At 37.4% G+C, this 15,956-nt stretch overlaps 1 protein-coding gene across 1 annotated transcript in view; it reads left to right on the top strand.

The window, feature by feature from the left end:
• CFAP58 (cilia and flagella associated protein 58) overlaps positions 1 to 15,956 on the top strand; it is a 94,201-nt gene that overhangs the window by 12,000 nt on the left and 66,245 nt on the right. Inside the window, exons 4-9 of the mRNA XM_036906474.2 lie at positions 1,907 to 2,063; positions 2,919 to 3,113; positions 5,178 to 5,315; positions 7,265 to 7,424; positions 11,299 to 11,381; positions 13,008 to 13,199. Of these exons, the coding sequence (XP_036762369.2) occupies positions 1,907 to 2,063; positions 2,919 to 3,113; positions 5,178 to 5,315; positions 7,265 to 7,424; positions 11,299 to 11,381; positions 13,008 to 13,199 (925 nt within the window). The remainder of the gene's footprint in view (positions 1 to 1,906; positions 2,064 to 2,918; positions 3,114 to 5,177; positions 5,316 to 7,264; positions 7,425 to 11,298; positions 11,382 to 13,007; positions 13,200 to 15,956) is intronic.

A 15,956-nucleotide genomic window follows, 5' to 3' on the forward strand; every position in this document is an offset into this window, starting at 1 on the left:
ATATTCCAAACACCTTCAGTAGATACCCATTCCCATAGGATATAGCCCAAAGTCTTGAATGTGTCTTTCGGGGCCCTTCATAGATCTGTCCCAGTCAGCCTTGCTAGACTCATGTCGAGAAATACCATGCTGGCTCATGCCTCTTCATCTTTGAACCTACTGTTTCTATGCCAGGAATGCTTTTTTTCCCTTCTCCACACAATAAACAACTATGTGTCCTTAAGACCCATCTCAACACCAACTTCACTTTGTCACCATAACAGCTTTGTTCCAGCCTCCCCTCCACCCCCAGGCCCAATGACCAAGCAGAAGAGTCCCTGTGTTCTGTTTCCACAGGACCCAACATCTGCGTCAAGTCTGGCACTGACCACATTGTACTGAAATTATTTGTTGATGTGCTTCTCTCCCTATTAGGCTGTGAACTCCTTGAAGGAAGACATTTCTACTTGCCCCACCAGGAGTCTAGCACTGTGCAGGGCATGCAAACCTAGTGCTAATTAATGAGTCAGGCATGAGCATACACTTCCTTAGACATCTTTAACCAAACCTAAATGCTGTTTAGGTTTCTTATGTTTTCTAGATGCATTTACCCAATGTTGGCAGGTAGTTCTAAGTGCATATGTCTGGGGGGGAGGGAATAGGAAAACCAAAGAAAGATGTGCTGTCCATAATAATGGACTCTACTTTCTAATTAAAGAAGTCAAGCATAATCAGAGCAACTACTGAAGAGCAAAGTGAGGGCACTGACCCAGGTAGGAGGAATTTTAACTAGAATTGAAATGTGGTGAGGAGGAGAACTGGAGAAACTATTCATCCTAGATTTTTATCTTCAACGGCGTGCTTAGGTGTAGCTCTCTCTCTTAATAATAGCCTTAGAATTCGAGTTTTGTTTCTGGGGAAGGGTTTGAATACAGTTTTGAGAGTTCCTTATTAAATATTTTTATTACATCAAAGTTGTTGGTAAATAGACATTGTCAAATTACTGTGTTTTGAACAGTCATTTGATGACTGTCAGCTGCAAGTGCTTCCAGTACAAGTTCTCTGTTTTCTCAGTTGTAAAGTAGCTAGCTGCCTTACTATAGACTAATCCTGCTGCACAGGTCATATTGGACAACATTTTTCTGCTTTCAAAATGCTAATTCTGTGGATGGCCATGCCAAATCATATGTAAATAGTTTTTGAAATGTGAAAGGAACTGGTTTACAACCCAAATCAACAATATTATCTCATACTATCCAAAAACTAGCATCATGAATGATCTTCCAAATTTTGTTCTTGGGAACACTTTATCTGGGTTGTATCCCTTTGGGAGAAACTAATCTTTATGGGTGAATGGATAGAAAACTGGCACTGTGTATTATTTACTTATGCTTATGCTTCATTTTAGACTTTATAGCTGTGATCATAGCCCTCCAGTGGATATATTAAGGAAATAATTTCCTAAATTGACATCTCCTTAGGTTTAATTACAAAAGTTGACAATAGCACTATATATAGTCTTAGTATAACAAACTCAAATAATACAGAAGTGTGTAAACTAAAGTAAAAGTCACCCCTCCAACATTAATAGCCTAAGTTCCACTTTTCAGAGATAATCAGTTACCAGGTTGGTGTCTATTTTTCTAGACTTCTGTAAAAATGCCTATAAAATGCACTCACATGGACACTATAATTTCTTAAAAATAAGAAAAGGGATCATATTTTCTGCCTATTATTATTGGAACTTCTTTTTCAGTTAACAACTAATAAGCAGCTCCCATGTCAGGGCATAAAGTTCTTTCTCTTTCACACCTGAATGGTGTTAATTCTTGACCTAAAGTCTTTCCCATACAAATGAACTTAGAGGTTGGCAAGGACTCCTGAGCAGATGGCCATTTAGTCTGATGCCTGTGTTCTTCTGTTTTAGCATCCGAGACTTACTGAAGTTCAAAGAAGAAGTGACAAAGGAGCGAGACCAGCTCTTGTCAGAAGTGGTGAAATTACGAGAGTCCTTAGCTCAGACCACTGAGCAGCAGCAGGAGACGGAGCGGTACCGAGAGGTGGCAGAGCAGGCCATCAGTCAGGTCAGCCTGCCATGTGGGTGAGGTGAAGGGACAGTCCCTGCAGACATCCTGCCCGTTCTTGTTCCTCTCTTAAATTTACCCCCTGGTGCCCCAAAGAAGCATCCACTGTTCTGCTTGTTTCTCTGGTTTGTTTGGCAAAAGCAGTTTTACTCGTGCCATTCTTCCCAGCGTGCTGTGTGAAAAGTCACTAAGGCAGAGCACTGCTTACAACTTTGGCTGAAGAAGGAGAGTCCCTTGTGAGGGCCAGGGCGACCTGCTCCTGGTGGAGTGGTTTCCTTGGCCATTTTCCTTTGTTAGGAAGCTCTCCAGCTGAACCCTTCTGAACACTTTTATGTAAAGCCAGAATTCAAACAGATAATACACCAGTACAGGCTCCTGGAGAAAAACATGGAAGTTCTTTGAGTGTAGAGAAAGACTTCATAGCTTTTGGCCATCATGATAAAACCTTAATGCTTTGTTGAGTAATATCCAGAACTCATGTAAAACACAATTTCATATTTAGGGTAACTGGCTATATTTTATTTAGTTCCTATTGATGGGGAATTGGATGAATTCTTTCCATGTTTAAGTTCTCTAGAATTCTGAGCTTTTATATTGAATTGGATTTTATACCATTCTTTGTGAACTTGTTCCCACCATCAGGGTGGACTTCTGGTGTCAAGGCTTTGAAACACAATGTAGAACATTCTTGAAAAGTTTGAACATGAGAGTTCAAAGATGACTGTCCTACTGGGGAAATACCACTACAAAGTGCCCTGAAAATGAAAGATCTGGGAGAGGGAGAAGGTTGGCTGGTTGAGACCTGTCCTGGTGAGGGCTTTATTTCTTTCCTGCCTGTCCTTTCTATGTCCATAGTTCCAACAAGAAATCCAGCAACGTCAGAACGAAGCTTCGCGGGAGACTCGGAAGAAGGAAAAACTGGAGAAGGAGCTCAAGCAGATTCAGACAGACATGGACACCAGGCAGACAGAGATTAGGGCCCTCCAGCAGTATGTGCAGAAGAGCAAGGAGGAGCTGCAGAAGCTGGAGCAGCAGCTGAAGGAGCAGAAGGTGCTCTGGGTGTGGGCTCTGCTGTGGGTCCTCATAAAGTAAGAAAGTTGCTGTTGTTCAAGGCTGTCGGAGCTTTTTGAATTTCCGCTGGAAAGCAAACTCCCTTCAGTGTAGATGTGGGTAATACAACACCCAGCACTACATTTGGTCTTTGAATAGCTCATATAGGTAGATATGTGCACCCTTTTCTTCATTTTTTTCAGCTCCAGCAGGTTAAATTCTTTTAAAATCTTTTACTGATGGGTAATATACACATAAAGAAGTATATGAGTCACAAGTGTACAGCCTGATGTATCTTCCCCATTTGAACACATCTTGCTCACCTGCACCCAGCCCCAAAAACAGTACTCCAGAAGCCCCTTGTGCCCCTTCTCAGGCACTCTCTCTGCCAAAGGTCACCTCTGTTCTGAATTCTAAGCAGAGATTAGTCTTGCCTGTTTTTGTACTGTACAGAAATGAGATCATACAGGATGTACTCTTTTGGGTCTAGCTGCTTTTGCTTACTTCTCAGCTTGTGAAATTCACTTATGTTATTGCCATGCAGTCATAGGACTTCACTGCCCAATGTGGTAGCCACTAGCTACCTGTAGCTAGTTGTTACTTAAAATTAAATAAAATGAAAATTCAGTTCCTCCATTGCAGTAGTCCCATTTTAAGTGCTCAATAGCCACACACGATTAGTAGATTCCATATTGGGCAGCTCAGATGGAGAACATTTACATCACTCCAGAAAGTTCTCTTGGGCAGAGCTTAGTAGACCATTTACTTTCATAGCTGTATAGTATTCCAATGTGTGACTATACCATGATTTATTTTTAATGGGTCTATTGTTAAGTTTCAGGTTTAGGAAACCATACTTCATCTTTATGCATTTTAAATATGCTATTTTTAAAAAACATTTTCCCCATAGTAGCAGTTTAAAGTAACTCAAATAGTTCTAGTGTTTCTTTTCTCGTTTCTTAGAGAAGCAATTCATGTAAATGGGAAAAGTCATTTCTTGAAAATATTTTCTTTTTGGAAGTTTTCAAAGCCACACAGCATGTTTCTACTTAGAAAAAAGATATTAGAACACATTTCTTTGTTAGTAGCTTTATTAATTTTATATATAATTTAATATAAAGTCAGATATCAAATAGATAATGCACATTGTGCAAATATCCACAAGAAAAACCTGAGACTTCTTTGAGCATGAAATTTGAGAAGTTTTTGGACATTAAGATAAAATTGTAGTGCTTTGTTTAGCAATATCCAGAATTGATGTAAAGCACAATTTCATTTTTAGCATAGTTGGCTGTGTTTTATTTAGTCTCTACTGATGGGAAATTGGATGGATTCTTTCCGTGTTTAACTTTTGCTTGCTTGGAAATTATATTTTGGATTAAGTATATAAACTATCTTCTCTCTCTCTCTTTTTCCTTCAGCCCATTTGCTATCCCTGTATCTCCTAACAGAAATGACCCCCCGAAATATAATCCTCTGTTTTTGCAAAACCATATCTGCTCAGGATAGTCTAGGTAGAGAAGAGGAAAATCCAACAGATACTAAAGACAGGCAGATATAAATCATTTCACTGCTGTTCCACAGTTTTGACTTTAGTTAGATTAAAGGGGAATTGTCCCTGTGTTGATGTTAAGTGAACGGTTCTTTTCACGAAAATATTGTAGGCATGTTAATGCAGGATTTGCTTCTGAAGACATAGCTTCCCAAAACCTGTTTGAATCCCTAGCTCATTTGCAATGATTATAGCATTTGTTGCATATTCGAAGCCTGCCAAATGCAAACAGGCATTAAAGTATTTATCCACCACCTGTGAACAAGACTTCCCAAAGCTCTCAGGAAAAAAAATTATGCTCCCTGTGTTGTACATTAGACGGCATCATTTTCCTCAGCCATTTAACATTCATCAAATTTTAGTGCATTAGGGGATAAAGAACAATTTCTACAAAGACAAAAAAAGCGTGGTTGCTGTGATCGTCCTAGGAGGTCTGTGGGGCTCCCTGTGTGGGTTTGCAGATACTGTAGTCAGATTAAAAACCATTAGCCAGCTCATTCTACATCTTTCAGATACTGAATGAAAGAGCTGCAAAGGAACTGGAGCAGTTTCAGATGAGAAATTCTAAACTCCAGCAAGAGAACGAACAACACAGTTTGGTTTGTGAGCAGCTATGTCAGGAAAACCAGCAGAAGGCGTTGGAGCTCAAAGTAAATACCAAGTGATTTATTTATTCCCTGGCATGCCCTCCCTTATTCCCTATTCATATAGGTTTGCTTCTGTGGCTGGAGCTCGTGGTTGGATAACCTGTGTTAGCCTTGATACATTGGAGGTGGGTGCAAGCCTACAGTGATTGCTTTATGCCCAATTAGAAGCAGATAGTTTGATAACTTCTGTTCTTACTTGTAAAATTGCAAACTTGATTATTGACCATAAGATTATGCAAATGATTTCCCAAGTGAGCTCAGATGTTCATTTCTGTAATTATTTAACCATGCAAGTGACCAGTTTCCCAAAGATATGTACCATTTACATGAGTGAGTAACAAAGAAATCAGATTATATCTGGACAAGGTGGAATTGGAGGGGTGGGGGATGGGCTGGTACTATTGGGTATTTACTTCCAGGATAGTAGAACCATGTTTCTCACTTCTGTCCAAGGCAAATTTCAAGACAGGCCTCTTGTTTGTCTCCCTGCCCTTATTGAAGAGTGCTTGCAAATTAAATTTGGGTAACAGTTTTATACTTGGATACATATTATATGCCTATGTGCTTAACAGAGCAGTTTATGTTTATCACTAATTCTGAAAAATCCATAAACATTACTCTGGTTATGTTAGAATACTGGACATAAAATGAATGACTGATCAAGAATAATACATAGATTTAAGTAGTGAATCATAACAGTTTTTACATCACAGGCCCTTTTGAAGCTCTGATGAAAGCCTTTGTGTGCACACACATACACACCGTTATTTGCACAACTTTTATCTTGCTTTGCATGCAGTCTTAGAGATTTTCCAGGATTTTTTGAAGTCTAATCATGGGTTCTGGATTAATAACTACTAATTAGAATATCTTATTGTCCTAATTAAAGGGGGCCTTAAGTCAAGTAACTTGGACCCTGTAGGATCTGAGGCTGAGGATCAATTAAAGCAACCCAGAATAATTTGACTCAAAACCATTCTTTATAAGAATGCTGTAAATTGAAGCAGAAATGAAATGACTACTTAAGGCAAAATAATGTATTAGCCCCTCAGGTGACATTAAAGTAAAAATACTTATGCCATTAATTCTTTCCTTTGATAACACAAATAGGGCACCTTGAAAGATTGGATATTTTTTGTATCAGATCCTGAACCTGTGGAATTTGACCTCTAGCAGTAATGTGAGGATAACATGGCCAGCTAAGTGCAGTCTCTTCATTGTTAAGGACTAGGGTAATTGCTAACCTTTATTTGCACAGGAAGCACTGGGTTACTCTTCTAATAATTTCTAGGAATGGCAGAATTAAAAAAAAATGGACTTAATTAGAATTTTTAACAAATAGAAGTCCATAGACAAAATCTGTTGCTGTCCTTTGCTATGATTATTGTTTTGGTACCTTTTGCCATCATGTAGACTTGCCTATTTGTGTTGCTCTGCCCACCTTTCTGTACGTACCCTCATCGACTAACACACTCTGAGGAAGGAGGACCCCTTTACCAGTGTATGTAATGGCACTACAGTGGCCATGTAGGTCCAAAAGACTGTTTGAATATTTTATAGCATATTAATAACCTTTTGGGAGAGATCACTTTGTAAGTCTATGAAAATCGCTAATTGAAATACAGCATTTGTACACAAATTTCAGATATTTATGATATGTACAATTCAACATTCTTATCTTGCTTGATTCAACAATTCAGTAGTACCTTGAGATGTCAGATTTCATCAGTCTTTTCATAATTTTTAGTGTATGTAGCCACATGTTTATTCAGAGAATAGTGTTTTTCAATTTCTCTCAGAACTAAACAGTGTGTGTTTTGATTTAATCCCATAGAATAACTTACACTGACATAGGAAGAATTTCTTTTGATTGATTCTGAGTTTACCATAAGCCAATCCTTGGCCCTTTATGTATGTAATGTCCCGTGTTGATTATTTCTCACTAATTACAGGCCAAAGAAGAAGAAGTCCATCAGATGCGACTTGACATTGGGAAGCTCAACAAAATCAGAGAACAAATCCATAAGAAATTGCACCAGATTGAAGATCAAAAGTCAGAAGTGGAACAGCACAAGGAAACTCTAAAAAATCAGATTTTGAGACTAGAGAGAGGTAAACTGAGAACCACCTTGTGCTTTGTTTTATTCATTTACAAATATTTCACTGGTGGCTAATACCATTTGGTAACCCAGAACTTCATGCATACAGACATAAACCTTGCCAAATGAAATCCGTAAAACAGCATTCAAACTGGAGCATAATCAATATGGAGGGGACACCATGTTGAGTACCTTATACTTTCTTACCTTGAAAATTCTTCAACAGGCTATATTGAGCCCAAAGTATTGATTAATCAGTATTTGTCAATGGAGTAAATGACATCTATTCTCTTGATCTTTTGTTTCAGTTCCTTTTATTCACAGAAGATAGGGGATAAGTTAAATGAATGTCTCCCATGAGCAGTGTTTAAGACAATATTATACCAAGAATTGGTGGGACAAAAATAAATGGCTTCTCACTTCTAGTCTTTGTTAATATTTTACCATATGGTGGCCCCAGCTATCGCACTGATCTGTGGAGGAAATATTTAAGTGCTAAAGGAGGCTGTATAGTGCAGAACAATCATTAAGAATACAAACTCTGGTGTCAGATCTGCCTAGGTTCAGACCCTACCTCCATCACATTCAGTTGTTGGGGGATGAAATGAGCTTATATACATAAAGCACTTGCAGAAGCCTAGCCACTAGGAAGTGCTTACTAAGAATGATCTATTATTACCCAAATATATTACTGTTTATAGAAGTAACAAGATAGAGTACACTCTCTTATTCTGAAAGAGAATACAAGGGCACACTAATCAAATTTGGTGTGGTAAAAATAGCTCTGGGCTTGGATACAGAGGGTCTGGGTTTGTGTTCTGCTGACAGGAGAAAATGTGAGGCAGGACCGTCTCATTGTCATCATGTGGGCTGCTGTGAGCTGTAAATCACTGAAAGAGGTAACACAGTAAAGCATAAAAACACACACTGCCTCACTGAAAGTTAGGGAGAACCTAAGTCTCTGGGTAGGTTTATTAGAAATGTTTCTCACATTAAGTCTTTGAGAAGTGCATATAGTGTTCCTTTTAAGACATCAGGAAATAATCTTTTATCGAGGTGCAGTTGCAGCTGATCTTGACAATTTCTCCATTTATTCATTCATTCAATAAATTGAGTACATACTACTGCAGGCACTTATGCTAGGCATTGGGTGCATGGAGATCCCAGCTCTCAGAATGCTTACAGTCTAGCAAGAATTTGCAATTTAAGGTCTTCAATGATGGATGTGAAGAAAAGCGGAACTACTAGAGCATGTTTTGTAACTGGCTTAGTGACTTTCGAAATATTCCCATATTTAAATTCTGTATTTTTGCTTGCAATAGTTCTAAGCTTTGAAAAAATAAGTGGATGTATCCATTCAATGTTGAACTCAATTCCTCATCCTTAAATCATGTTTGCATAAGTCATCATGCTCTCTCTTCTGGTTATTTTATAGATACCTTTAACATTACTATACCTTCTTAGGGACCTCTTTCTTTCAATGTGCCCTATCAAAGAGTGGCATTGGACATAATGGTTAGGAGCATAAATCCTTCATATATTATGACTTTCTACCACAAAACCCAAGAAACAAACTGAAAAAACTGACAGAATCAACAAGAGTTCAATGGGTGGCAGGTTATAAAGTAAATATATAGATATCAATAGCTTTCTTCTGTACAAAGAAACAGAATATATGATGGGGAAAAACTCTTTCACAACAGCAACTAAAGTGATAAAGTATCTATGAATAAAGTCACCAAGATATCTGCAAGACTGTATATAAGGAACACTCCAGAATTCTATTGAGGAGTGTAAAGGAAGACTTGAAAAATGGAGAAATATACCAAGTTCCTGGATGATAAAACTCAAAGTGATAATGAGATAAATCTGTCAGAATTAATGTATACATTTAACATTTCCAATAAAAATTTCAGTGAGTTATGTTGTTTGGGACTCGGATTCCAGAATTCCTCCAAAATAAATGTGTGACAATAGCCATAAAATTCTGGAAAAGAACAGCGATGAAGGAGCATTTGTCTTATCAGCTATTTAAATGTATTAGAAAATGTCCATAATCAAATAGTGTAGTGAAAATGCCTGAATAAACAGATCAATGGAAAGGATTGGAAAGGCCACATAAAAACCCAAGATTATCACTAAGATAAAGGTGTTGCTTTATTAGTGTGCAGTATGGATTATTAAGAAATGACAATGAGCTACTTTTTTGGAAAAAAGAGTTAACACCAAACATAGAAAACATAAAGCCAGTGTTGGTAGATTTAATGAAATTAAAGCTTTTTTTTTAATACATCAAAGGCTCTTTATATAAAGGCAAACTGACCAAAATACGGTCAGTGAAAGAGTTGGTATTCTTATGTCTATAAAGAGCTCTTACAAATCCACAAGAAAGATAAAGAATTATTGAGGAAAATGGGAAAAGGGCATGTGTGGGAAATTTGAAAAACAGACATACAAATAAATGGTCATTAAACATGAAAAAGTAGTCAACTTTGCTACTAATCAAAGAAATGTAAATTAAATATAGGCATACTGGTTTTAATAATCTATCAGATTCTCAAAGATTAAAGAGAATGATAATAGCCAGTGTTGATTTGGGTGTGGATTTAAATTGCTATTAATTATCTGGAGAGAAATTTGGCAGTAGGAAAGAAATGTCTTTTTTTTTTTTTAATCCCCTTTGATCTAGGGCTTCCTCTTCTAGAGTAACAAATGAGCAAGAACTTTCATGGGATTATTGTTTATGATTACAAATGCATACATATGTATTATACATACAAAAATAAAAAGGAAGTAATTTAAATGTTAAGATGGCAGACTGGCTAAATAAATTGTGCATTTTCATATAGTGAAATATGAAGTCATTAAAAATTCTGTTGTAGATGCACACATATATAGAAACATTTATTTTATATTAGTTACAAAAGAAAGCTACAAGATGTGCATGATTCTTTTTTGGTGTGCATATATGAATGTGTATATATATATATATTTTTTTATTTTTTATTTTTTATTTTTTTATTAAGGTATCATTGATATACACTCTTATGAAGGTTTCACAAGTAAAACAATGTGGTTACTACATTCACCCTTATTATTGAGTCCCTCTCCCATACTCCATTGTAGTCACTGTCCAGCAGTGTAGTAAGATGCCACAGAGTCCCTACTTGTGTTCTCTGTGCTACACTGTCTTCCCTGTGACCCCACATACACCATGTGCACTAATCATCATACCCCACAATCCCCTTCTCTCTCCCTCCCCACCCACCCTCCCCTTTGGTAACCACTAGTCCCCTCTTGGAGTCTTTGAGTCTGCTGCTATTTTGTTCCTTCAGTTTTGCTTCGTTGTTATACTCCATAAAGGAGGGGAATCATTTGGTATTTGTCTTTCTCTGCCTGACTTATTTCACTGATGAATGTATATATATATTTATACTTATATGCACACATATATTTGTGAAGGAAAAAGTCTGGAAAGAGACATATCAAAATCCTAAGTAGATTCTGGTTGATTTGAAATTTTTCCCTTTTTTAAATTTGTATTTATAATTTTCTTCTGTATTTCTAAATACTTCTATAGTATGAAAGACTTAAAAAGAGCAAGGACTATTTGGAGTCAGAGAAACCATGCTTCCAATCTCAGCCTTGTTACCTCTTAAGTGAGGACCCTTGGCATGTGCCTTAGTCTCTCTAACCCTCAGTTTCCATCTGTTCAGTGGGACAGGAAAACCCACCTCACTGAGTTATAACGAAGATCAGGTAACACTCCACAAAAATAGTAGTCTTGTGGCTACGGATGAACATATAAACAGTTTGTGTGTCACTTTGGCTTTGGCAGGTGCTTTCGTAGGTTGACTCTGTATTTATTTTTCTCCCTGGTGATTTAGAGGTCGAGACTTCAAAGAAACAAGCCGAACTTGATAAGAAAGCAATGGATGAGCTTCTGAGAGAAAGGGACATATTAAATAAGGTGAGCTTGTTACAGTAACACTCGTAAATAAATATCTTTCTTTAGTGCTATAACATCTGCCTATAACCAGTTGTATGGGGAAAGAAAACTTGTACGCAAAGAAAAATAGATTAGAATAAAGAATCATACTTATTTTCCTCTAAGCAGCTGTCACAGTCCACCATTCACTGGCTATGAATTGGAACCATGTTTTCACCTGTGAGCACAAGGGGACTTTGGAGAATTACCAAATATAAACTAGCAGAAGATTTAAGAGTGTTTTGTAGATTCTGTTTTTATTGCTGGTGTGTATTTTGGCATCTAAACAGTTGATCAAAATTTCTGAATTTAATATCTATAACCTGCAATTTTTGCTAATCCAGAAAATAAAAGTGAATACAAATGAAGATTTAACTTTGAGGTGTTAGGTATAAGAATAGCCAGGTTGATGATATGAAAAGTTTATAACCTTCCCTCCATCTTTTCAGGATTGTTGTAGGTTTTGGTTTTGGTTTTTGGCCCTGTCTCTGCTAGACTTTGAGCTCCATATGGTCCAAAGTTGAAGGAGGGGCTGAGGAAGCCTGAGGCCCTGAGAGCCTGCATTCAAGGCGGGAGTCTCCAACCCCACCCTTTCCAGAGGATTCCTTCCATGGACAGTCACTCTTAGAATCTAACTACTTTCAAGGACTGAGGGTAAACTTCCCTGCTCGAGGATTTTCTCTAGGGAAGAAAAATCAAAGGGCCAGATGTAGATTGAGGAAGCTGCTTCCATAACAGACAGTCTGCTGGCTTTTGGCCCCGACAGCTACATCTCTTTCAAGTAGAAACAGCCTATATTTGTTCATTCCAACTTTCATTGCTTCTTAGGTTTCCCAGAATTGAACAAATGTTAACAAAATAGACTACTCTTTAGCTTAAAGAAGGCTATTTAGGGAATCTTAGGAAATAGAAGGAGAGTAGATATCTTTACATGCTGAGCATTCCTGAAGAAAATCATTGAATTTTTTTTCCATAATCCTGCAAACTTCTTCTTTCTATAAATTTGTACATGTAAACAATATTACTTGATTTAGATTTTAAATTTATTTTTAACACATACAGCATTTAATCTGTTTTTTTATATATGCCATGAATATAACTAATAAGTAATCAATAGATTTTCTGCCACAATAGGATAGGTAACACAACATTAATTTTACATTTATTTTTTTGATTTCACTAATATCAATTAGTCAAATGATATGTCAATTCTTAATGTCAATTCCTCTTTAGGGCAGGGTGTATTTTTTTTCTCTTTCCTGACCAGTACTGGATTCAAATTCTGTCTCTGTCACCGCTCCCCTGTTGTATGAACTTGTAAACAAGTAGCATAACTTCTCAGTTTTCTACCCCTAAAATGGGAGCAATTTAATGCTAGATTGCCAGGGATGCTGTGGTTGCTTAGTGCATTTATGTATGTGTTTATAATGTGCCTTGTGCAAAATTGTGTAATAAGCTCTTAATAGACTGTAGAGAATATGATTATTTCTATTCATACAAAAAACAATGCATCTAATTATTTTTAGGGATGAGAGACATCAGGTACATTTAACCCCAAATCCTCAAACATTTTGAGTAAGGTGTATGCTCTGTTGTCCTTATTTTTAGAATATGCTTAAGGTGGTCAGTGCGACTCAGAAACAGGTAGACTTGGTAAAGCTCCATGAACAAACTAAAAGGAACCTGGAGGAAGAAATCCAGAACTACAAGGATGAGGCTCAGAAGCAGCGAAAGATCATCTTTCAACTGGAAAAGGAGCGAGATCGGTACATCAATGAAGCCAGAGACCTTACTCAAAAGGTAAGGCATTCCCTGATGATGTGGGCAGAGCGTTGGCACTTTCTTTCTGATTGTCACACATCGCTACAAGGCGGATTTGTTCAGATTTCAGCCTGTGAGTCTCTTGAAGATTTAAAAGGAATGATGTTAACAGAATAAGCGGTCCTAGAGCTCATCTTGGGCAAACTGTGCATGGGCAAGGCTTGTGCTTAGTGATCTCCTTTGCCCCTTTTTGGGCAGCTCTCCTTGCTTCCGGCCTCTCCCTCACCCCTGTTGCCCTGCTGTGCACTTTCCCAAGGTTGGCCTTACCAGGGCTGCAGCATCACCACCTCTTAACCCTTTTTCTCACCCCTGCATCTGCCTCTGAAACTCTTATTTATCAACAATTCATTCATTAATTCATTCATTGTCTTGCTTATTTATTTATGAAACATTTATATCACTTTTACTTGGTGCCAAAGATTGTTCTAAATTCTTTACAAATATTATCTCATTTAATCCTTACAACCACCTCATGATGTATGGCTCCAGTCCTTTTCCTAAGCACACAGATAAAATCGGGGTCAAACCATGTAAATAATTTTGCACTCTGTTTTTATCAGATTCATATTGTGAACATATTCCCCCACTTAAAAAATATTTTTCAAACACATGATTTTACTGGTACATAATATTGTGTCAAATAAATGGAGCACAATTTATTTTAAAGGATATTCTTTTATAAAGATTTTTGAATTTTTTATTTTTCCATAGATTCAGTTTTTACAAAAGAAACTCCTGGATCAAAACTTGGAACAATGTATACGTACTTGATCCAGAAGTAGATGAAAACATCAGTTTCATGACATTTTCCTTAGCCCCTGATAGCATTACTCAACTCCTTATGAATAGAATGCATGAAAGGAAACTTTCTGTTGTGGAAATGAGGTGTGTGTGTGTGTGTGTGTGTGAGACAGAAGGAGAGTAAGGAAAGAAATATGGGGAGAGGGCAAAACAGCATATATGTCCTTAATAAGAAATCCAGAGATGACACAAGTTGCTCTAGCAACTGATATATGCTGTCAGGTAAGTGAAGTAAGTGATAGAAAAATTGTAGTGGATAAATACTACTTTAAGAACATGTGCTGAAATTACTTAGTTGAGACATTATATAACCTTGTGCAGTTAAACATCAAAATGGTTGATAAACAGTCCAGAGTTTTTCTTCAAAGTGGCATTTGAACGCAGCGATTCTCAACTTCTTGTTAAATGTCAGTAAGGTGTAGACATTGATTGGACCCATCTTGGTAGTGCTGTTCCTAGATTACAGTAAACCCTGCCTCGCACAAGGATAAATAGGAAAAAAGCAGCCAAATGGAGCCTGTGGAAAAGATATGCCTCAGAGCCACAGCAAGAAAATGGCCTCTGGAAGCTCAGGATAAAAGCCTGGCTCTGAAAATTCTTTTATGGCAAGATATTTGGGTTGAACCCCCTAAAATAGCCATTTTTGTAAGTAAAATGGCTGAGAGTTGACTCTCAATGATTTCCTAACAGAAGAAAATGCAGAGAAAAGATCTGGCTTTATAAATGCCAGGTTTCCTCTAATGGAAAGAATAGTCTTTGTTAGTAAAATACCTTAATGCATTGGTTTGAAAGGTGAGGCCCAATGAACCAGAGTGGAACGAAGTACGTTAAGAAAGGTAAAAGAAATTGGCAAGGGAAAAGGAGCGAGCAGGAAATGGTGGGGGATGCAAATGTGTTAGAAAGGAGAGCAAAGGACACTGTTCACCAGAGAGGAGTTCCCAGAGACAGGGATGACTTGAGAAATTGCCAAGAACAGGGATGGCCAATATTTGATTTTATGTTCTTGTGTTTTGTACCTCAGACCTTCAGCGACAATCTGCTAAGTCTTCGGGGATCGAAAGGGGTGGTAAAGGATTTGGGGTAAGACATACTTGAAAAAGGACAGTAGGTACAAGAGACAAGATGCCAACCAGGAATCCAGAAGTCTATGGAAACAGGAAATTGAAGCTACCATCAGCAGGAGAAATATTATTTTTCCAAGAAGTCTTGGAGATATTAAGTGGAATGTAAATAGCACATAGAATGGGGACTCTAGACTTTTTGTAGTTGTTGTTAAGGACAGGGTGACCACAGTAAGATATGAATCCCGGTACGATATGAGTCCAAGATGACATTGACTCTAGGATAAAGCAAAGATGAAATAAAAAGGAAGGGATGGACAAATTAAGGAACAATTGTGAAGAGACTAAAAAACAAACAAAACCCAAACAAAACAAAAGCAAGTGATGGCAGATTTAAAATCCATGCTGAAGTTAGTAAGAACAGAATTGATGTTGTGGAAAATGGACCCCATAGAGTGCAAACTTGAATTTTCTTAGAAGGCAGAGGAAAACATAAAGGTAAAACTTATCAAAGAGAATATAAGTAATAAAAAGGACAAAAAATAGGAACCAGCCTACAGATAGTTGTCTCTGATGGTGGAACTGAGCCCCAAATCAAAGATGTAATCAGCAGATACGTTTTGGACATGACGAAAGAATTGTGCATGCAGACTGACCATGTTCCAGGCAAAATCAGTGACAGGAGAATCTCCTATAGACTTGCCCTGAAAGAGTGTGTGTGTATGGATTGTTTTACCTCCAATGAGGAAGTGTAAAGTACTCAGTGAGAATGAGGAAAGAAGAAAAAGTGGAAGCCTAATTGCCTTTTTTTTTAACAGGTAAAAGAGTGGAAGGAAATAATACCAATATACTAATAGTAGTTACCGCTGGATGG

This window comes from Manis pentadactyla, chromosome 8, assembly GCF_030020395.1.
Source record: "Manis pentadactyla isolate mManPen7 chromosome 8, mManPen7.hap1, whole genome shotgun sequence".
Lineage (NCBI taxonomy): Eukaryota > Metazoa > Chordata > Mammalia > Pholidota > Manidae > Manis > Manis pentadactyla.